Consider the following 24,493-nt stretch of genomic DNA (forward strand, 5'->3'; position numbering starts at 1 on the left):
TGTCTAATTGCTCTGGCTAGGGCGTCTAGTACTATGTTGAATGAAAGTGATGAAAGTGGGTGTCCTGGTCTTGCTCCAGATCTTAGAGGAAAGGCTTTCAGTTTTTCCCCATTGAGTATGATACTAGCTGTGGGCCTGTTGTTTACGGCTTTTATTGTATTGAGGTATGTTCCTTCTATACTAGTTTTTTGACCATGAAAGGATATTGAATTTTATTGAATGCTTTTTCAGCATGAATTAAATGATCATATGGATTTGTCCTTTTTTCTGTGGATATGATGTATCACATTGATTCATTTGCATATATTGAACCATCCTTGGCATCCCTGGGTGATGAATCCCATTTGATCATGATGAATGATCTTTCTAATATGTTGTTATATATGGTTTGCAAGTATTTGAAGATTTTTTGCATTTATGTTCATCAGAAATATTGGCCTGTTGTTTGCTTTTGTGTGTGTGTCTTTGTCTGGGTTCGGTATCAGGGTAACACTGGCCTCATAGTATGAGTTTGGAAGTGTTCCCTCAATTTTTTTTGGAATAATATAAGTAGGATTAATATTAGTTCTTTTTTAAAATGCTTGGTAGACTTCAGCAGTAAAGGTATCAGGTCCTGGACTTTTCTTTAATGGGAGACTTTTTATTACTACTTATGTCTTGTTATTCATTAATAGTCTATTAAAGTTTTCTGTTTCTTCATGATTAAATCTTTGTAGGCTTTATGTGTCTAGTAATTTATCCATTTCTGACAGGTTTCCCAATTTATTGGCATATAGTAGTTACTCATAACAGTCTCTAATGAGTCTTTGAATTTTTGCACTATCAGTTGTAATGTCTCCGTTTTCATCCCTGATCTTATTTATTTGAGTCTTCTCTTTTTTTAGTTAGTCTGGTTAAAAGCTTGTTGATTATCTTTTCAAAAACCGACTTTTTGTCTTGTTGATCTTTTGTAGTACATTTTTAGTCTCAATTTAATTTATTCCTACTCTGATGTTTACTATTTATTTTCTTCTATAAATTTTGAGTTTGGTTTACTTTTGCTTTTCTAATTCTATAAGCTGCCTCATTCAGTTGTTTATTTAAAGTTTCCCTGCTTTTTTGATGTAGGCATTTATTGCTATTAACTCCTCTTTTAGTACTACATTTGCTGTCTCTCATAGGTTTTAGTGTGTTGTGTTCCCATTTTCTTTTGTTTCAAGAAATTTTTAAAATTTTCCTTTTAATTTCTTCATTGACATAATGGTCATTCAGGAGCATATTGCTTAATTTCCATGTGTTTGCATAGTTTCCAAGGTTTCTCTTGCTATTGATTTCTATTTTTATTCCATTGTGGTCAGAAAAGAGACTTGACATGATTGGAAATTTTTTTAAATTTTTTGAGACTTGTTTTGTGGTCTAACATGCGTTCTATCCTTGAGAATGTTCCATGTGCTAAAGAAATAATGTGTATTTTACATGTGTTGGATAGAATGTTCTGTACATGTCTATTAGGGTCATTTGGTCTGTAGTAGATTAAGTCCAGTGTTTCTTTGTTGATTTTCTTTCCAGATGATCTGTCCAATGCTGAAAATAGGGTGTTAATGTCCTCACCTATTGTACTGGAGTCTATCTCTCTTTTTACCTCTAATAATATTTGCTTTATATATATATGGGTGCTCCAGCATTTGGTGTGTATATATTTATAATTTCTATATCCTCTTGCTGAATTAACTCCTTTATCATTATATAATGACTTTCTTTGTCTCTTTTTACAGTTTTTCTCTTGAAATCTATTTTATCTAAGTATAGCTATTCCTGTTCTTTTTTTTGTCTTCTATTTGCATGGGATATCTTTTTCCATCCCTTTATTTCAGTCTTTATAGGTAAAGTGAGTTTTTTGTAGACAACATATCATTCAGTCTTGTTTTTAAATCCATTTGGCCGCTCTATATCTTTTGATTAGAAAATTTAGTCCATTTACATTCAGTGTTATTATTGCTAGGTAAGAACTTACTATGCTATTTTGTTATTTGTTTTCTGATTGTTTTGTTTGTCCTCTCTTCCTTTCTTCTTGCCTTTCTTTGTATAAAAGTGATTTTTCTTGGCCGGGTGCGGTGACTCACGCCTGTAATCCCAGTGATTTGGGAGGCCGAGGCAGGCAGATCATGAGGTCAGGAGATCGAGACCATCCTAGCTAACATGGTGAAACCTCGTCTCTACTAAAAATACAAAAAATTAGCCAGGTATGGTGGCAGGTGCCTGTAGTCCCAGCTACTCAGGAGGCTGAGGCAGGAGAATGGTGTGAACGGGAGAGACAGAGCTTGCGGTGAGCCGAGATCATGCCACTGCACTCCAGCCTGGGCGACAGAGCAAAATTCCATCTAAATAAATTTTGTTTAAAAAAAAGGTGATTTTTCTTACTGGCTGGGTACGATGGCTCATGACTGTAATCCCAGCACTTTGGGAAGCTGAAGCAGGTGGATCACTTGAGGCCAGGAATTCAAGACCAGCCTGGCCAACATGGTGAAACCCCATCTCTACTGAAAATACAAAAATTAGCTGGGCATGGTGGCATGTGTCTGTAGTCCCAGCTACCCAGGAGGCTGAGGTGGGAGAATTGTGGGTGCCTGTAGTCCCAGCTACTCGGGAGGCTGAGGCAGGAGAATGGTGTGAACCTGGGAGACAGAGCTTGCAGTGAGCCGAGATAGCACCATTGCTCTCTAGCCTGGGTGAAAAATGAGATTCTGTCTCAAAAAAAAAAAAAAAAAAAAAAAAAAAAAAAAAAAAAAAAAAGTACTTTCTCTGGTAGTATGTTTGATTTCTTGCTTTTAATATTTTGTATATCTATTATAGGTTTTTTGTGCTTACCATAAGACTTGCAAATAACATCTTATAATCATTTATTTTAAACTGATGACAACTTCATTCTGATTACAAAGAAAACAGGCAAGAAGAAAAGGAAATACTCTACACTTTAACTTCATCCTCCCCACTTTTTGACTTTTGTTGCCTCTATATCTTTTTATACTATTCATCTCAAAAAGTTGCTGTACTTATTATTTTCGATAGGTTTCTCTTTTTGTCTTCCTACAAAGGTATAAGTGGTTTGTACATCACAATTACAGCGTTAGGGTAGTCTGTATTTGTCTGTGTACTTACATTTACCAGTGAGTTGTATGCATTTAAATGATTTCTTGTTGCTCATTAATATCCTCCTCTTTCATACTGAAGAACTCCCTTTAGCATTTCTTATAAGATATGTCTGATTTTTCATGAAATCTCTCAGCTTTAGTTTGTCTGGGAAAGTCTTTATCTTTACTTCTTTTCTCTCACTGCCTTTAGGATCCTTTTTTTATCCTTGATCTTTGAGAGTTTGATGACTATGTACCTTAAGGTAGTTTTATTTGGGTTGAATCTGCCTGTTCTTTGATTTTCTTATACCTGGATATTCATATCTTTCTCTAGGTTTGTAAAGTTCCCTGTTGTTACTTCTTCAAGTAAATGATCTACCCTGATCTCCCTGCCTCCTTCCCTGCCACCGCCTTTCTCTCTCTCTCTCTCTCTCCCTCCTTCTCTGTCTCACCATTCTCTTTAAGGTCAATAACTTAGATTTGTCCTTTTGAGGCTATTTTCTAGATCTTGTAGGTATATGCATCATTCCTTTTTATTTTTTTGTTTTTTCTTCTGTGACTGAATTTTCATAGAGCCTGTTTTCATGCTCATTAATTCTTTGTTCAGCTTGATCCATTCTGCTATTGACAGACTGATGCATTTTTAGTTTGTCAATTAAGTTTTTCAATTCCTGAATTTCTGCTTGACTTTTAAAAATTATTTTTATCTCTGTTAAATTTATCTGATAAAATTCTGCTGTTTGTTACCTTGAAGTGCATTGAACTAGCTTGGGCAAGATAGGGAGACTGTCTCCACAAAAAATAAAAATAAATTAGCTGTCCATGGTGGCACACACCTGTGATCCCAACTACTTGCAGTGTTTAAGTGGTATGACCATTCGGGCCCGGGAGGTCAAGACTGCAGTGAGCTGTGATTGCACCACTACACTCCAGCCTGGGCAACAGAGTGAGAACCCTTCTGGAAAAAAAAAAAAAAAAAAGGCTGGGCGCAGTGGCTCATGCCTGTCTGTAATCCCAGCACTTTGGGACGCCAAGGCAGGCAGATCACCTGCGGTCAGGAGTTTGAGACCAGCCTGACCAACATGGGGAAACCCCGTCTCTACTAAAAATACAAAATTAGCCAGGCATGGTGGCACATGCCTGTAATCCCAGCTACTCAGGAGGCTGAGGCAGGAGAATGGCTTGAACCTGGGAGATGGAGGTTGCAGTGAGCCATGATCGTGCCATTGCACTCCAGCCTGGGCAACAAGAGTGAAACTCCATCTCAAAAAAAAAAAAAAAAAAAAAATTCGCTGAGCTTCCTCAAGACAGCTATTTTGATTTCCCTATCTGAGAGGTCATATATCTCCATCACTCCAGGACTGGTCACTGATGCCTTATTTAGTCCATTTGGTGAGGTAATGTTTTCTTGGACATCCTTGATGCTTGTAGACATTTGTTGATACCTGGGCATCGAAGAGTTAGGTATTTATTCCAGTCTTCACAGTATAGGCTTGTTTTTAGCCATCCTTTTTGAGAGGACTTTCTAAGAATTCAAAAGGGGTTGAGTGTTGTGACTTAAGCCTATGGTCACTGCAGCCATTTTAGCACTAGGGAGTGCCCTAAGCCCTGGAATGCTGCAACTCTTACAGACTCCTTGATATATAGCTTTGGTAGATTTGGGGAAAATGAGGGAGAATTCCCTGGGTTACCAGGTAAAAAGTCTCTCATTCTTCCTTCTCTTTCTGGCAAAGGAAGTCTCTCTCTGCACCAGACTGCCTGGAGTTGGGGGAGGGATAAGGCAGTCCACTCTAATGACCGTGACAGCTGGCACCGCACAGGGTCACATGTAAAGCCTTGTAGCCCAGCACAGTACTGGGGCTCACCCCACACCTGTAGTCACTACTGCCTGGCTGTCGCTGATGTTTATTCCAGGCCAAAGCCACTTTATTCAGCAGAATGGGGTTTGTCCCATCAGGACAGTGGATTCACTGCTGGTCCAGGGTGGGTCTGGAAACACTGTCCAGAAACAAAGGCACAGAGTCAGGAGGTTCAGGAGTCTCCCTGGTGCTTTATTTTAGTGTGACTGAGCTGGTACCCAAGTTACATGACAAAGCTCTCTGTATTCTTCCCTCTCCTTTCTCCAAGTGTAAAGAGTCCCTCAGCTATACTGCCTGGAATTGGGGGATGAGTGACACAGGCACACCCTTGGCCACAACAGCTGGTGTCACACCTGAAGTCTACCACCTCTGTATTAGGGTTCTCTAGAGGGACAGAACTAATAGGATAGATATGATATATAAAGGGGAGTCTATTAGGGGAACTGATTCACACAATCACAGGATAAAGTCCCACAGTTAGGCCGTCTGCAAGCTGAGGACCCAGAAGGCAGTCAGAATCCCAAAACCTCAAAAGTAGGAAAGCCGATAGTGTAGCCTTCAGTCTGTGGCCAAAGGCCTGAGAGCCCCTGGCAAATCACTGGTGTAGGTCCAAGAGTCCAAAAGCTGAAGAACTTGGGGTCAGATGTACGAGGGCAGGAAACATCCTGCACAGGAGATATATGGAGGCCAGAAGACTCAGCCAGTCTAGTCCTTCCATGTTCTTCTACCTGCTTTTATCCTGGTCTTGCTGGCAGCTGATTAGATGGTGCCCATCCAGATTGAGGGTGAGTCTGCCTTTTCCAGTCCATTGACTCAAATGTTAATCTCCTTTGGCAACACCCTCACAGACACACCCAGGAACAATACTTTGCATCCTTCAATCCAATCAAATTGACATTCAGTATTAACTATCACAACCTCCAAGACCAGTGTAGCACCAGGGCTTACCCAAGGACTGCAGTCCTTGTGTCCTGACTGCTACCTAAATTTATTCTGATTCCCCAAGCCACTTTAGTCAGCCAATGGTGAAGCTGGCTGGGACTCAGTTTCCTCTTTCTGGGGTGGAGGATTCCCCTCTGGCCCAGCACTGTCCTAAATGCTCCTTCCGTGGGAACTGGCAGAATTCTGTCCTGTGCTGTGTTCCACTGTGACAGGGCAGCGCTGAGCTCCAATGCAGTGTTGCACACTCATTTTGTGCTCTTTCCCAAGCCCAGATTCTTTGTTTCTGCTGTGCTGCCTGGGGCTGGGAGAGGGGTGGTGTAGATAATGCAAGACTGTCTTTCCTAGCTTTTCAATGCCTCTATCCATGATATTACATTAAAATCAGGTACTGTGATTGCTCACTTAATTTTTTTGTTATTATGAAAGTGCTTTCTTGCATTGATAGTTGTTCAGTTTGGGGTTCCTGTGAGGGGACAATCACTGAAGTGTTCTATTCAGCCATCTTTCTCTACCTCTCCTCCCCTTTACAGTAATAGTAAATATTTAGAGAACCTTCCTCTGTTTATTTTGGCAAAAGAACTATGTACACCAAAATGAAAATTCAAGTAAAATAAATATAAACATGATTTCAAATAGATTTTAAGAACTAAAAGCCAGTTGTTTTAGTAAACATATCAGTGTATTCTCATTAGGAAAGAATAAGCAGATTTTGGTTGTTTCATTTTGTTTTGTTTTGTTTTGAGATAGAATCTCACTCTGTTGCCCAGGCTGGAGTGCAGTGGCATGATCTTGGCTCACTGCAACCTTTGCCTCCCAGGTTCAAGTGATTCTCCTGTCTCAGCCTCCTGAGTAGTTGGGACTACAGGCGCCCACCACCATGCCTGGCTAATTTTTGTATTTTTTAGTAGAGACAGGGTTTCACTCTGTTGGCCAGGCTGGTCTCAAACTTCTGGCCTCATGTGATACACCCGCCCTGGCCTCCCAAAGTGTTGGGATTACAGGCATGAGACACCACACCTGGTCGAATAAACAGATTTTGGCTTGACACAATCCAAAACTCAAAAAAGTAGGGTGAATTACTTTGGGAAATGTGAAGGTAGATCTGAAGAAGGCCACCAGGAAAATATTCGTTAGGACCTCCTCTTGCCAAATGTCTAGGACTCTCCTGCTACCCTAATATCCTAATCATCCTAAATAAATAGGACTGTTATATTATTAGCTTAATAGATCTGGAAAGAGACTATGGAAATCAGGTTGCCCTCAGGTGATTCAAGGGTTTGGTTTTGTTAAGTCACTGTTCTTAGCAGCTTCAGAAATTCTTCACCTGAAATTTTATTGTTTTACAAGAACCTCTCATATCATTTAGCGTTTTGCCTGAAGATTTCTCTGCTTACAATTGGCCTTTCAGATAGATGTTACATAATTGCATGCATCTCTCAGGGATAAAGCCAAAATGGCAACTTGAAAATACCAGAAGCAAAGACTAAATCTTATTCTCTGTTTTATCCCAAGAACCTAGTATACTGCTTGGCACACGGAGATCTTCAATACATGTTTGATTGGTTGCATCAACTTGAAGGCATACTCAAGGGATAGTTTTGTAGGTTTCTGAGATGAAGCAAGATGAAGACTGCCAACAATGCTACCTTTTCCTTCCATTCAACTCCTTTTTACTGACACAGTCCTAGGCTATGTCTTAAGTTGATAAACAGCTTTATAATGACTCTCCCAAAGCATATCTGCATCTCAAGGAATAGTTGATGAATTTAAAAGAATTACCAGCTAAAGAAGATCTGTGGACAGGGACAAGGGCCTTTATTCTAAAGCAAAGTCTGTCCATCATTGGTATCCTGTCTTTGTAATTGGAATTATATAGTGATTATCACCCACACTGTCCACTTATGCAGCTATGTAGATTTTCATTTAGGTTCTGATACCTTAAGTCAAGATACCTAAACATACCCCTTGAAAATAGTGTCTCTTCTCACCCTTCTCCATCTCAATAAATGGCTCCATTGCCCAAGGCAAAATCTGAGTTTTATGCATTCTGTCTTCCCATAAAATTTCTATACAGTCCATCAGCAAGTCATATCAATCCTACTTTCAGAATACATCTCAAATCTGTCTTCTCTTCTCCATCTCCATTTTCACCACCCCTATCCAGGCCACCAGCATCTCTCACGTGGAATATTGCAGGAGCCTCCTTACAGATCTCCACTTCTCCTCTTACCCAGTAGACTCAGCTTTCTGCACAGCATCCACACAAGCCTTTAAACATATACACTGGATCATGTTATTCCACTCTTTAGCTTAAAACCATCCAAAGCTTATAGTTAGTCTTTTAAGATTCATTCATACTGTTGCATATAATTGAAGTTCATTGATTTTCATTTCTATATAATATTCCATTGTCTGCCTATACCACATTGAGTTATCCACTCTACTGTTGATGAGAATGTGGGTTGTTTTGAGTTTGAACTGTTGCTACAAACCTTCTTATATAAGTTTCCTGATACACATATGCATACATTTCTGCAGGATGTAAACCTGGAAGAAGTATTGCTGAGTTGTATATTATGCAAAGACAGCAGAATTCATCAGAACCAGATGACAATAAACTATGCTAGTAAAATTAGTGAGATTTTTAAGCAAGGAAAAGAATATATAGAAAGCAATTACCTTGAGGAGGTAAGAGGGGCCTGGCCTGTGCTTGTGGTAGGGGATGTGTGAGTCTTCTGAGGTCCTAATGATGTTCTATTTCTTGACCTGGGTGGTGCTTATTTTATAACAGTTTGCTAAAATGTATATTTATATTTTATATTCTTATCTGTATGGTTGCTGTGTTTTGTAACAAAAGTAACCAAGCCAAACAAATAATATAAATACACCCCTAAAGTAGTACAAATACAAAGCTAAAACCCACCCAAGGCTTTATATTGCATCTAGAGTAATTTCAGTAGCTTGCCATGGTTAGTAAGTCCTGTATGATATGGTCCCTGGCTACCCCCTTTCCATTTTCCTTTCACTTATGCTTTTTTATGTCATCCTAATACTCATCTCATTTTATTAGTCATTAATTTCAAGAGTCAGCAGACTTTTTCTACAGAGAGCCAGTGGTAAATAGTTTTGAATATTTAGTCTGTATTGGTCTCTGTCACAGCTACTCAACCCTGCCTTTGTAGTACAAAATACCTAAACCAACCAGCCTGATTGTGTGAAACTAATAAAGGTTATTTACAGAAATAGGCTAGAGGCTGGGTTTGGCCCATGGATTGTAGTTTGCCAACTCATGGTTAATTTTTTATATTTTCTTTCAAACTAGACTAGTCAGTGCCATAGGATCAGAGTTGTCCTGGTCCCTGTCATAGGTCTTAGGGTGTATACATCTGTACCTTCATTCATGAATGCATCCACTGGCTTAATTCCACACATTTACCTGTGTCTCTGTCCCCTCTCAGGATTCCATATAAGTTAATACTCTCACCATCAGAAACAAGTTTGACCAACAAGTTTTCTTGTTTCATGAAGAGGTGTTTCATATTTAGAAAACTTGTTGGTCAAAGTGTCAAAGTATTTAGAAAACTTGTTGGTCAATAATGGTACTTACCATTATTGAGTCTTTCTATGTGCTAGGCATTAAGCTAGACACATTTCATGCATTATGTAATTTAACCCTCACAATGATTAAACAGGAGCCATTGTCACTTTCATTTCATAGATGTGGAAAATAAGTTTCAGTAAGATTAAGGAACTTGATTAAAGTCACACAACATAAGTGCTGGGTCTAGTATTCAAATCCTTGTACTTCTAATATAGATGTTGTCTGGTAATTTAGGTAAGAGCCCCATAACGGTTGGGTTATTGTACGTTTGAATACTATGCTAATCTGTTTTGCATTCATATGAAGGAATATCTGAGGCTGGATAATTTATAAGGAAAAGAGGTTTATTTTGGCTCACAGTTCTATAGACTGTATAAGAAGCATGGTGGCTAAAACAGATTATAATTTTGAGTACTTTTTTTTTCTTCTACATTGTATCTGTCCTTGCCCATCCATCTGCTTCTGGGAAGACCTCAGGATGCTTTTACTCATGACAGAAGGTAAAGGAGAGATGGCAAGAGAGAAAGCAAGAGAGAGGAAAGGAGGGAAATTCAATTATGTACAATAGTATGAATGAATCTTAAAAGCCTAAGCCAGCCTCTTTTTAACACCACATCTCACGGTAACTAATAGAGCAAGCATTCACTCTTTACCGAGGGGATGGCACAAGCCATTCATGGGGGATCTGCCTCCATGACCCAAACACCTCCCACTAGGCCCCACCTCCAACACTGGGGATCACATTTCAACATAAGATTTGGAGGGGACAGACCTTCAAAGTATATATAATGACATACATAAAAAGCATTTAGCCTAGAACTTGGCATGTGGTAAGAACTCAGCAAATGTTACTTATTTGGTGCTTTATCTTTGTTACTTCTCTCGAAGTATTCAACAGCATTATTAATACTATTTTTACTCCTAATTTATATTATGTCCTAATTTAATACCCTAATTTAAAGTACTATTAGGCCTAATTTTATTAAGGAATCAGTCTCAAGGAGTTTAAGATATTTGCTCAGGTTCACACAGTTATGGAAACTGGAATTTGAGTTTATAATTTTTTGACCTAGACTTTCTACTCGAGATTCTGTGTTAGCCTGTTTTGCACTGCCAGAAAGAAATACCTGAGACTGGGGGAGATATATATATGAGATTTATTTGGCTCATGGTTCTACAGGTTGTATACACATAGCACCAGCATCTGCTTGGCTTCTGGTGAGGCCTCAGGAAGCTTCTATTCATGGCAGAAGGAAAAGGGGGAGCAGGAATGTCATATGGCAAGAGAGAGAGGAGGTGGCAGGCTCTTTAACCAACTACCTGTTGTGTGGACAAACAGAGTGAGTACTCACTCATTACAACAAGGAGGGCATCCAGCCATTCATGAGGGATCTGCCCCTATGACCCAAATACCTTCCACAAGGCCCTACCTTCAACAGTGGGGCTCAAATTTCACCATGTGATTCTGAGGGCATAGACATCCAAACCATATCAGGTGCCATGACAGAATAACAGATCAAGTGACAAGAAAATTAAAAAGACAGGGAGATTATTAAAGACCTCAAAAACAAACTTGAAAGGCATTTTAAAGAATAGATAGGATTTGGACACACAGAAATTTTGCAGGAGTAGAAGGATGGGGATCGGGAAGAGGTGTTTCATATTTAGAAAACTTGTTGGTCAAAGTATCAGAGACAGGAAAGCACAGGCCCCCACATGAGAGCTCAGCACACAGGAGTGGGGACAAGGGTGCAGATGCCGGGCACCAGATGAGGTCCCAGGGCAGCACACAAGGAGGAAGAGAAGCGGTTCTAGAAAACCCTGGGCACACATAAGAGGAAGAAGAATGCTAATTGACATGAACAGAAAGTGGTGAAGGATGAAGGGGAAAAACCCTGAGGAGTGGGTGCTAAAGGAAGCCTGGGAGGAACTTTCCTAGAAAGCTCCAATCAAAAGAGCACAAGTGGTATAGGAGGCCGGGCATGGTGGCTCACGCCTGTAATCCCAGTACTTTGGGAGGCTGAGGCGGGTGGATCACCTGAGATCAGGAGTTTGAGACCAGCCTGGCCAACATGGCGAAACCCTGTCTCTACTAAAAATACAAAAAGTAGCCAGGCGTGGTGGTGGGTACCTGTAATCCCAGCTACTCAGGAGGCTGAGGCAGGAGAATCACTTGAACCCAGGAGGCAGAGGTTGCAGTGAGCCGAGATCGTACCACTGCCCTCCAGCCTAGGTGGACAGAGCAAGACTTGGTCTCAAACAACAACAAAACTAAATAAGGAGTACGGGAATCCTTGGTGACCTCAGCAGCTGCCATGCCATACGGGATATCCTGGATATAGACACAGAAGACAGGAGTTCTAGTGTAGGTAGGGAAGGTCATAGCGAGTATATTTTTTTCTTCCAAGAAGCTATGATAGAATGAGCAGCTAGAGCAGCCTGTGAGATATTTAACAGACTCCAAGGAATTGTGTGCTTGTTTAACTGCAAACAATAGGCTGTTGTGGTTTTTTTATTTGCCTCAAACAAATGGTAATTTTGAATACTTTTCCCCCTGAATCATGTCTGTCCCTTCCATCTACCTGAAAAGTCTAACCTGCTTCCTGTGGAAGGCTGTCCTAATGTGACCACCCTGTAGCCCCCTCATTAGCTCAGCGAACACAACAGTGAGAATGAATGAGCAAGGGGAAGACAGGGTGGTGCACAGGGAGCTGGGAGCAAGAGGAGTGGGAGGAGCCCGGGAAAGATGTCCAAATGGGGAGGGGCGAGTCAGAACCCCAATGAGAATGAGAACTGAAGACAGGCCCCAAGTGTCTTTGCCTCTTTGCCTCATGTGTACACATCTTTGGGGTATAGGTTGGAAATACAAAGCAAACAAATAAATGGGTGTTTATTGCCAGGCACAATGATAGGCAATTTGGGTGTAAGGGAAAGAAAAGGCCAAAATCACTGTTTATACACGAGCCTGGTACTTCTTTATACCTGGGAACAGTGGTGAACGTGTTCCTGTGTTGTACTCACGGTCCTTGTGCGCCTAGGCAATGAAGAGGCAAGAATAATGAGGTCTGGATTTGGGGTTGAGGCTAGACAAATAGCTAAGGAAGAATGAATAGGACAAACCAGCTGTCATGACACTGCCACCTTGAATTTAGCTACCTAGTTTCTCTGCAAGTGAGAACCAACATTTTTGTGCCTGATTTTCCAGGGTTAGTTTGTGGCTAGCAATTAGTTCATTGTCTAGTCTTCTTCACAAGTGGCTTAGATTTTAGATAATGAGAACAGTGTAAGTAATCCTGTACTTCTTTCTACTTGCATTCTGTCTTTAGACTTCAGTGCTCCTTTGACCAAGTCAGTGCGGTGTTTAGTCTTACTTAGAGGACTAAAGGAATTTCTGTATCCGAGTTAAGGAGTACTAATAAGAAAGAATATGAAGACATTTTAGAGTCTGTCGCAACATTGTCTTTTTCTGCCTCTTCATAGGAAAAATCTGAATTATCTTTATCTTTGTGTCTAGCTGTGCTTCTGTTTAAAACCTGTATAGCATTTTACTGCTCCTTAATCCGGGCTAGATACAGTTTCTAAAGTAAGCATGCATGACTCAGTGTTGGAACTTTTCCAGGCAGAGCAATGAAAAATGTCCTCCGTGATCTTGGTTGGGTTAATAAACAAACCCATCTCAGAAAGGAAAGAGAATTCAGGTTTTTCCTATGAACAGGTAGAAAAAGAGTCAAACTGAGTTTGTACTCAAAAAAACAGCTTCAGCAGAAAGAGTCATTTGTTCTGTAGAATGAATAATGGCAGTTTGCTGTTCTTTCAGAGCTGTGCAAACTTTGTCATTCAAACCTGATTCTTTTTTGGCCACCTACAATGCCAGGCTCTCATGAGCACCTAGGACTAGGGACAGGAAGGCAGAATGCTGCTGATGACCCTCGCACAGGAGGTACACGCACCTCTTAAAACGAGACCACGCTTCTTCGGCCTTCTTCGGTTACCTAGTTAAATGCTTATTTAACTGTTTTCTCAACGTAATCCATAATTACCACCCATTTTCAGAAGGAAAGCAAGAAAGTTGTATTAATCCATTCTCACACTGCTACAAAGAAATACCTGAAACTGGGTAATTTATAAGGAAAAGAGGTTTAATTGGCTCATGGTTCTGCAGGCTGTACAGGAAGCATAGCAGGTTCTGCTTCTGAGGAGGCCCCAGGAAACTTAAAATGATAGCGGAAGGCAAAGGGGGAACCAATACTTTACAAGGCCAGTGCAGGAGGAAGAGAGAGGAAGGGGAGGTGCCCCTCACCTTAAAACAACCACATCTCATGATAACTCACTCACTCACTCTCATGAGAACAGCACCAAGGGGATGGTGCTAACCCATTCATGAGAATCCACCCATGTGATCCAATCACCTCCCACCAGGCCCCATCTCCAACACTGGGGATAACAATTCAACATGAGATTTGGTGGGGACAAGAGCCAAACCATGTCAAAAGTATATCCTAGCACTTACTTTATGTTTTGAAAGAATGAAAACCATGGCCAGCATATGATGGCAAACAAAGGGTTACAGTGAAGACCCTCTCCTTCTTCCTACTGAGAAGAGAGGTGGAGAGTGAAGGGGGCAGTAAGTAAGTGCTCACTCTATTCTATACATTGAGCATGGGACTGTCAGCTTTTCTCTGAGCCTCCAGTCCTGCCAGAAGGTACAGAGATGAGCTGGGCTTGCAGCATCTCCACTGCAGGTCTTGCAGGTCCTCCAGCCCAACACAGAAGTTCCTGGGTTACACGCAGGAACCTCCTGAAGTAGATAGCACAATTCCATCCTTCAAACACCACCTTCTGCTTTTTGTCACTTCTCAGAATATTCACAGGAAACCTTACTTAACACAAGCTCTTGCTCCAAACTGAAAAATGAAAGGAGAAATACATGCAGATCTGGCATCTAACTAACGTTCCCATCAACTGTTCTGTAACTCTGGGCTAGAATTAGACTTTTAGAATCCAAGTTTGAGGGATCAGGATCCTAATCCTACCATAATTTCTTTTTCTTACTCCTGCTTCCTTGTTCTTTTGACAATGAAAATATCAGATCAAGGGAAAAGTAATGTGAGCAGATACAGTCATTGGGATTCTCTAGGCTGAGAATTTATTGTCTAAATGTTGAATGAGATATATGAGATATGAATCTTGGCTGGGTGCAGTGGCTTACATCTATAATCCCAGCACTTTGGGAGGCTGAATCATCTGAGGTCAGGAGTTCAACACCAGCCTGGTCAATATGGTGAAACCCTGCCTCTACTAAAAATACAAAAATTAGCTGGGTGTGGTGGCAGGTGCCTGTAATCCCTCCCAGCTACTCGGGAGGCTGAGGCAGGAGAATTGCTTGAACCCAGGAGGCAGAGGTTGTAATGAGTCGAGATTGTGCTACTGTTCTTGCCTGGGCGACAGAGTGAGACTGTGTCTCAAAAAAAAAAAAAAAAAAAAGGGAGCAACAGACACCAGGGCCTGCTTGGAGGTGGAGGGTGGGAGAAAAGCGAGGATTGAAAAACTACCAATTGGGTACTATGCCCACTACCTGGATGAGAAATAATCTGTACACCAAACCCCATGTGACATGCAGATTTCCCATGTAACAAACCTGCATACCTACCCCTGAAACTACTAGAAGTACCACATTAATAGTGTGCATCTCCTTCTTCCTGCCTTGTTACTTCACTTTTTCTGTTCCATCTCTTAAAGCGGCATGGAAGGTAGAATATCAAAGTATTGAGTGTTCCCTCTGCTTAACTGCTGGATATCCACTGGTACACATACACATCTTTGTATCTACATGGCAGACTTATTTAAGTCTGGATACTGTTTCTGGTGGATGGAACATAGAGCTTATATGACTTATCTGCAGTCCCTATATTTTGTTTTGTTTTATTTTGTTAATTGTATTCATTTTTTGAATAGGTAATAGATGCACATGGTACAAAATTCCCAAGGTACAAGAGTTTACGGTGAAAAGTAAGTCTCCCTCCTCTTTGCCCCAGTAAATATAGTTCCCATCTTGAAAGGCAATCACTGCTTTTTCATTGATTCCACATTTATTGAGCACCTACTATGTGCCAGGTTCTGTTCTGGGCAATGATATGAAGCAAAACAGACAAAGCCCCCTGCCCTCAAGGAGCTTACATTTTGATTACAAATTTCTTGTAATATTCATTCAATAGTATCTTAAGTTTTGTATGGCCAGCCCACTGTGGTAGTTAAAAGAAGGGCTCTAGAGTGACAGCAACTGATTTTGAATCCCATTTTCTCTATGTTCTAAGTCATCTTGGAGTATTTATTCCACCACTCTAAACTGTGTTTTATTTTGAAATGGAAATAACAATTCTGTTTTATAAGATTGTGAGAATTAAATGAAATAACACATATAAAACACCAAACAGTGCCTAAAACATAGTAAATGCTCAATAAGTATTAGTGTTAATTATAATTGATCTGATTCTACTGTTCTGTAATGCTGACTAGAGATAGTTAAAGGATTTATTTTCCCAGTAGTTTTCATTTCCTCTCTTTGCTGTATGATCAAAGAAAATCACTTTCTAAAGGATAAGCAACAGTAAATTTAAGTCAAGTTTGATCATTAACCTCTTGTGTATTAGACTCTTTGCTGAGTTCTATTAAGAAATCAACTCCTAGTAAATCAGTAGAGTATAGAGACACTGTTTCTCTTTATTTCTTCTAATCTTTTTTAATCCCGTGTAATTTGGAGGGTTGTACTATTTGGTCTGTACTATGAACTATTAATTTAAACTTTACAATGGGAGATTCTATATTTTGCAGCAGAATTAAATACTTCTGAGAAAAGTTTCTAACAATACAATTTGGTATCCTTATCTTAAGGAACTTTATGACTCAAGTCTCCAGCCAGACGGGAAAACAACTTTCAGTCCATGGAAAAGTGACAGAAGTTTTCCTTGGTGATGGTCTTAAGGTCTTAAGGTGGAAAGAGATTAGAAGAAAAGTAGATCACGTAGGGGAAGAAAAGGAGAGAAAAGAACTTCTAGGATAAGAAAATACTTTTAAATATTAGGCCAATAACTATTTCCTTTATTCGATATGAAAAAGGATCACTGGGGGCATAATGAAAGACTGCAAGGATGTTGGGTTGGGTATATTACACAATATACTGGACCATTGACTTGTAGTCTAAAAAGGAATGAGGGTACACCTGTTTGGCCCACCACAGTCCTGATAATCATTTAATATACTCTCTTGCTGTCCTTTGTTCATGTTTCTATTTTGTATTGTTTTCCTGGCAGACGAAGTTGATGGATCTCTGAATGGTTGATTATGGTGTAGGCCATCTCTTCTTTCAGCCTAGTCACGATGTAGGGAGGACTAGGAAGAGGAGATTGCTGGGTAGTTGAAGTAAAATGCCTCTGAACCATTTTTATTAATTGGTTAGTGGTGGGGTCAGGTAGATTTGGGGAGTTTTGTATTCTTTTTAAATATTTTCTAGGCTCTGATAATTTATTGATGGAAGTACATTAACAATAAGAACATCAGTGCTCAAGATAAAACTTTCAGGCCGGGCGCGGTGGCTCACGCCTGTAATCCCAGCACTTTGGGAGGCCGAGGCGGGTGGATCATGAGATCAGGAGATCGAGACAATCCTGGCTAACACAGTGAAACTCTGTCTCTACTAAAAATACAAAAAAAAAAAAAAATTAGCTGGGCACTGTGGCGGGCGCCTGTAGTCCCAGCTACTCGGGAGGCTGAGGCAGGAGAATGGCATGAACCCAGGAGGCAGAGCTTGCAGTGAGCCGAGATCACGCCACTGCACTCCAGCCTGGGCGACAGAGGGAGACGCTGTCTCAAAAAAATAAATAAATAAAAATAAATAAATAAATATTTCAAAATGCATCAAGTCAATACTAAGTAAGTGAGGCCTTCTCTAATGGCATTTGCCACTGTGCTCCTGGGCTTTATGTATACACATCATTTATTGCGCTACAGAGCTAACTCTAATTTATTAGTGATACATTAGGCAACCAGAGTGCAACCCCTTTGGCTTACCTTTGGACCTTGTCATTTCTCATTTTTGTTTTGGTTACCTATTACAAATTAACAGCCCCCCACCAAATCAGTGATTTAAGGTCTTTTTATCTCCCTCAGTTCTGTGAGTTAACTGGGGCTCAGCTGAGTCTTGGGATCTTTTAAGAGATTGCAGTCAGATAGCAGCTGAGGCCGAGGAACATGACCAGATTTCCAAGATGGAGTCTTCATCCAAAGGTCTGACACCTCAGCTAGGATGGCAGCAACAGCTGAGCATTGTTGGCTGGGCATTTCTCTCTCTCTCTCTCTCTTTCTCGGACCCTCTCTCTCTCTCTTTCTCAGGCTCTCTCTCTCTCTCTCTGGTTCTAAGCAGCCTCTCCATAGGCTACCTTGAGTTTCTTTATAACATGGTGCTATCATCATAGTCAGATTTCTTACACTGGGACTGGCTTCCCCCAAACCACTGTTTCAAGAGACTTGAGGAGTCTGCAAGGTTTCTTTGAACACAAACTCATTCATTCAAAATCACTTTGCCAAGTTATACTGTTCAAAATTTCAGCCAACCCAGATTCAAGTAGGGGTATTACACAAGGGCATGAATAGAAGGAAACGTAGTTCATTGGAGGTAGGGGTGAGGAGGGCATTTTAAAGACGAGCTACCAAAATCCTCTTTGACTAAAAATAGTCAAATTCCTCTGTAACACAACTGTTATTTCACTGCACCAAATACCTCTAGAAAACATAAACCTACACAACTCCTTTTTAGTGAGTGAAAATATTTGACTCTTGGTAACATTTTTAAGTTAAATATATCTGATACGAAATGCATGTCATCTTTTAATAAAATTACCTTAGTTGGCTTACACACACGTGTTAGAAGCTGCCACTAGCCAAAATGTGTTTGGATTATATAGTGGATTAGAGAAAGTTAACAAATCACACAATAAAATATTCATCTCATTCCTTTCTAATCTTTGGTACAGCAGTGTGTTGTACTATATGATAATGATAGAAAGTTGTGTTTATTGAAAGGAGTGTAAATGAACTTTGTTGTTGTTATTGTTCATTTATTCATTCCATCAACAACTTTTGTGATTACCTAACACAGTGCCTTGCTTGTCATAAGTAATGGAGAACAGGGACACTTTAGTGCTGTCGTTGGATTTTGTCTTTACCAGTATAAATAGTAGCAAGTTAAATGCTATTTGAGTTCATGCATTCAGATATTTGGGCACTGGAAAAAGTTGTGCCACAGAATAATAGTAACCGTGCTGATTAAGCCCTTATTCTGTGCATTATTTCATTTGAATCTCCCCAGGAGGCCTGAGGGTAGAGGCAGACTTATTACCTCCAGTTTTATAGAGGCTGGAACTATGACTCAGAGCAGTTAAATGGTATTTCAAAGGTCACCCAATCAATACATGGTATAGCTTGAATTTGAACTTAGAGCACCTACTGTGCAAAACAGCATTAAAAGAATACCATTGTTTTTATTTCTAAATTCTATGTCTTTTAAGAAATGTTCTCACCATTCTAAAATGCTAAGTGGATAATTATTTAATGTTATAAGGCTATTTTATTTTCATTAATCTTTGGCTAAATGTGTTGACAACTCCCACCCCTACCCCAGACTTCTTTTGGTTTCATAGTGACCATTTCTGAAGTCTAAGAAGTGTGGCTAAAGAATAATGGAAACTTACTTTCATTGAAATTTTACTGTATACCAGTCAGTTAGCATAATATTTGAAAAGAGTGCTAAGTTGCCATGACATGTAGATTTAAAAGATAAAAATAAAAATAACTTATATTTATTATCAGTTATGGATTCCAAGATTATTTATGAGAACTTCCAATATACCTGGCCCAGGAAGAATATGGCTCCTAACTTAGAGGATCTCACCAGCCAATAGGAGAGACTAAGCAGTTGTGTTTACTGGCAATACATTCTGATGAGGGACACCTAATGGTGAGTAGAGGGTGCGAGGGCTTCTAGACAAAGAGTCAAAGATTAGAGAAGTTCATCTGGAAAAAACAATAAAGGTTCCACCAAGAGAATACACCTTAGTAAAGGCTCAAAGTCTAAAGAGTTTAAGGACTTCTAGGGACTGAAAAAATTCTGTATAACAGGAGGGAAGGTGGGTGTGGAAGAATAGCCAAGAAGGAAAAATAGCAAGAAGTCAGTGGAAGGAACATTGCATCATAGGCCTTGCTGAGAAATTGGAATGAATGACAGTCTTTGAATAAGGCTTTGCTCAGTACTGTAGTTTGGATTCGAAATGCAGACTTAAAAAGCTGATGAACATTCAGACATTTCTCTTTAAACAAGACTTCCCCTTCTATTCTTTAGAGTTGGAAATTATTCTCTGCTTGGGAATAGTTTTCAATATGTTCTAGACATTATAAACGACTTCCCTTCTATTTCCATGTATTTACCATGTTGATTACAGTCAGGCTGATCAGAGTAAAGCACCAGGTGTCATAGCATCCTAATATTACATGAATCATGCATTTATCCATTCATTTATGCGTGTATCCAGGGAAAACAGATTTTTTTCCCCACTTTATCAGTGCTACAGATTCAGATTCCTGTATATTTAGGTAACATTCCAAGGGGATAGATGTGCTCTTATAAAGGAGTGCTTCCTTCAGCAAGACAATTTCTAAACCCTTTACTTTCCAGCCCAATTCTCTAGCTATTCTCATGGGCGGTGGGGAAGCGCAAAAAAAAAAAAAAAAGCAATTAAAATGGCCCCTCCAGTGTACCCAGATGGAAGATGGGGAAGTCCTGCTAGTTTTTTCCTCCACTGCCAACATAAACAGGGTGGAGCAGCTGAGAAGGAAGGCCACTAGTGGAGAGGGAAAGAAACAATGTAACAGCAAAGTGACAGAACTCAGCCCTGCCTCCTATCTGGGGCAACAGAGGCCTCTCCAGCCAACCCCAATTCTCTCTTTGCTTTGCACTTCCACCAGGGACCTTTCGAAGGAGCACCAGTGAGTCCCTCCATATTAAATAGTTGAAAGAACTTGGGCCAAAAATAAAGAACACCCATTTGCTTTTTCCAACTTGTCTCACTTCTGTTCCCTTCTTCAAACTCTTGATAAAAAGCAGCGGCAATTAGTCTATTGCAAAGTGCTTCTTGGAGAGTTGTGGGAATCACTGCCGCTTTCCTCAGCCCCAGTTTCACAACCTCAACTCAAGGGCAGGCCCTCCCTCTCTCTTTTTCCCCTCCTTCCACCTGACAGGGACCATAAATAACTGAGGCTCCCAGTGTTCCCAGCTGAGAACAAAGTTGAAAGTTTGCCTGGAGCTCTGTGCCACTCCCCGCCTGGGCCACTGCTTTGTTTTCTTCTAATGTTTTTCCTCTACCTGGGTTGGCTGTTTCTTCATTCATATTTGAGAAGAGTCACCTCCTGATTAAATGTAGCACTTCGCTCTCCTCTCTCCCTACATGAAGGCTGTCTCGGTTACCCGACTAGGCAACGCGCATTGGTATCAAATTACCGAAAGTCTACACCGAGCAGTCCTCATATTTACATACAAATAACTCAGGGGCTTGCATTTATGTCACCATTCTGTCCTGCTAGAGGCTTGCCAGAGGAGTTTTTAATCCAATCAGAAGGAGCTTTAAAAGGATGTCTGCGGAGTGGTCAAAAGGATCTTAATCTCAATTAAGTGGCTTTTTTTAAAAAAGATTTTTTGGGAGGCCTGAAATTTTGAAAATCTTCGAACCCTGAGTGGGGAAAGATGTGTAATTCCTCAATTGCCTACGAGGATATCAAGATGCTGGGAGGAATTCAGCGGTGGTGAAGAGAGTGGATACAAACCAGGCATTGGTTTGCTTGAGCTGGTTTGGAGGTTGATTCTAAATCACTGCTTAAGGAATTCCTGGAAACATCAGGAAAACATTTGATCATCCAAGCCTAGTGGAAATGGCTTTACCGCAGAGTAAGATCTTTGAGTTGTACTTGGTGTGTGCTGTTTTTGTTTGAGATGCAGTGAATGTGCAAATAGCCCAGCCGTAAATAGTTACTTAAAATAATCTCTTGGTACTGGGTAGCAGCAGTAGAAAGTTGATCTGTTTAGTTTTTACATTTGCAAAAACAGTAGCTGACAGTGTATTTTTAGACTTGATTGGTAGTTTAAAAGCTGAGCTCTTGCGGTTTCCTGAGTTTAAATGAATGGAAATTGTAAACAGTACCTAATATAGGAATTGGAAAATATATCTGGGGGAATGAATCACTTACCTTTGAGAAAACACAACATGTACACTTTTGCAATCTCTTGGCCAGCGAAGCTTGTGTCCAGAAAGAGGGTAAGAGTTTGCCTGGGTGGGGAAGGAACTTTTCTGCAGCCAGTGCTACCTTTTGAGAAGGATGGGAAATGTCCCAGAGGGCAAAAGACAATTGAAAAACCTGCCTTGTCACTCTTGGAATGTGGTTTTTCCCTGTGAGGTCATGTTTTGCATACGTAGCTGGTAAAAGTATTTCACATAATTAACTCTTTGTCTTGATAATTAAAGAGCAATTTATATAGTCCTTTCAAAGTGCTAAAGCACCCATATTATCACTGGAGAATACTGCTTTGCTTTCCATGTAGATTTCAAGCATTGGGACAGTTGGGCTGTTGTTAATTTGATAGGTTTAGAAACATTTCAAAATTGACGTGTTCCAAGACTCTCCAACCGAGCAAGTTATGGTTCACATAACTTGCTAGTTTCTTACATAAGCCCCAAACTGAAATCCTGTGTGTGAGAAAACCGGTTTTTTTTTTTGTTTTTTTTTTTAAATGTCTGTTTCCTTCCCACATATAATTTCAAGAACGGTAATGAAGAGGTGGTTCTTATTTTGTAATCCTTGTCCATTCAAACAAGCTGCCCTCATCGTGGGTGAGGTGAGGTGAGGAGAACTCTGACATAAAACATCTACCTGTCTAGTCAGCTGAGGCTTACGGGGAAGCAAAGGGATAGGGATAATGTTTTAAGATTCGTACTTAATACCAGGAATTGTTTCCGCTACTTAAATTCACTCTTGAAATTGTGTACTAACCTTTACCTATACCTTTTCCTTCTAAACGGGAGTTACAAAAAATTATCCAGGGGAAAGGGGAAGGTGAATATGAGATAATGGGGGATTTGCTGATAATCAAAGGAGTGATTTTCTCCACAGCTGACACATTCAAAAGGGAAGCTTTTGATGTGGGCTTGCTCTCTACATCTGCAGGTGAAGATGCAATGACGGGGGACACAGACAAATATCTTGGGCCACAGGACCTTAAGGAACTGGGTGATGATTCCCTGCCTGCAGAGGGTTACATGGGCTTTAGTCTCGGAGCGCGTTCTGCCAGGTACTTCATTGTTGCTGTCTTTCATAGTTAATTTAAAACAACCATGATTTGCCATAAATCAAAATCATGTTCATTTTTCACATTATCCCAAAATGTGTTCTTTGGATGAAGACGTGAATTTAGCGAAATGTTCTCGACGCAAATACACATGCTCTGCTGTTTTCTTTTGTGGTTTGTAGTTGTTAATTTCATGTGATTGACCATGTTAATTGTGTGTTCTTTTTTTTCCCACTTTGCAGTCATGCTTCCAGCACAGTAGCAAAAGAGCTCACTGACAAAACTGGGAGAACCAATCTGAGTCACATATTTCAAAATTGAGTTTTGTTCCATATTGAAAGAAAATATTATTTGCTAATAAGTAAGAAATACGTGTGTACATTGTTCACTATTCTCTCTTTGTTATTGAAATAATAATTCAAGATTAAAAGAGAGCATTTTTGAAAAAAAATTATATTGTTTTTTAAAGTTGTCCACCAAGTGTTTGAGTATCTCTTCTAAAACTGTTCCATTATTTTGTTTACAAGGGACATGTTGGAAGTATAACAGTGATTTACCAAAAGTCACAGACAGGAATGGTGACAAATTCAGTTCTTACAACTGAAGTGGAAAACTTCTGTATGGGAAAACCTTGACTCAAACTTTTCTTACACTGTTGAAAGAAACAGAGCCTTGTGCAGAATTTGGAGACTTCTTTGCCCTAGTGTGGATTAACAGAGTGTTTGCTGACAGTGAAGTTATTTTAAAGCTAATAATTAAACCTTCTAAGCCAGAGCCCTGAGGACATTTTCCTATAGTTTAAGGATCTGTTGTAAAGCGTTTCATTGTCTAATAGTAAATGGCACTTCCCACAAAGTAAACCCTGGAGTTTATTCTCATTGTAGTTGGTGTGGCCAGTATGGATATTGAATTGATTTTTCTTCTAGTCTTTTTTTAGTAGGAATTTGAAACTCACATAGCTTAGTAGAACTTTTGCCTTATAAATACATTTATAAAAGGCCTTAAAGTCTTATTGTAGCAGGTGTCATTAACAGGAAGAGGAAAAATAACTTTAAAAAAATATGCAATATTTTAGGCGATCAAAGATAGCAACAAGTTAAAATGGAAAATATGTAGAACCTTTAAGGTTCTTGAGATCCTTTAGATCTTGTTTAAATCTTAGAGATTTATAACTTTTGAAATCCAACAACTAACTTGCCTTCTCTTCTGATAATATATGACGCATTTTGTGATCAATCATTTTTATGTAGAAAACTGTAGTAGCTGACCTCCAGTGACATAGGAAACCAGAATATCACACTGTAATTTTTTTCTTAATATAATTCCAAGGCTTTCATACTTCTAATTTTGATTGCACTATTATTTGTTGCTATTATATGTAACTCATTTTTTTTTACTTTGATGACTCATGTTATGCTCAGAGACAAACATTTTTAAAAACTCTATAAAGCCAATATTTTTAAGCACAATGTTAGAGTATTATCAAGTAAAATATATTCTGAGTGTAACATTTTAAAAGGAATACATTAAATGTGTAACTCATTCAACCATAACATTTTTTTTCTTTTTTCTCTGTCTGATTTTTTGCTTTCTA

The 24,493-nt window shown here is 39.7% G+C and overlaps 1 protein-coding gene across 14 annotated transcripts in view; it reads left to right on the top strand.

Annotated features, from left to right (window-relative positions):
• Positions 1–24,493, top strand: part of ANK3 (ankyrin 3) — a 703,328-nt gene that overhangs the window by 570,049 nt on the left and 108,786 nt on the right. For 7 of the 14 annotated variants that reach the window (XM_007963375.3, XM_073019121.1, XM_073019129.1 and 4 more), the window contains one exon: positions 22,779–22,902. In XM_007963375.3, coding sequence (XP_007961566.2) covers positions 22,779–22,902 — 124 coding nt within the window. Of the gene's footprint in view, positions 1–15,467; positions 15,522–20,293; positions 21,505–22,778; positions 22,903–24,493 lie in introns of those variants that run through there. The other 7 variants (XM_073019120.1, XM_073019128.1, XM_073019122.1 and 4 more) reach the window with 4 other exon arrangements.

This window comes from Chlorocebus sabaeus, chromosome 9 (genome assembly GCF_047675955.1).
Source record: "Chlorocebus sabaeus isolate Y175 chromosome 9, mChlSab1.0.hap1, whole genome shotgun sequence".
NCBI lineage: Eukaryota > Metazoa > Chordata > Mammalia > Primates > Cercopithecidae > Chlorocebus > Chlorocebus sabaeus.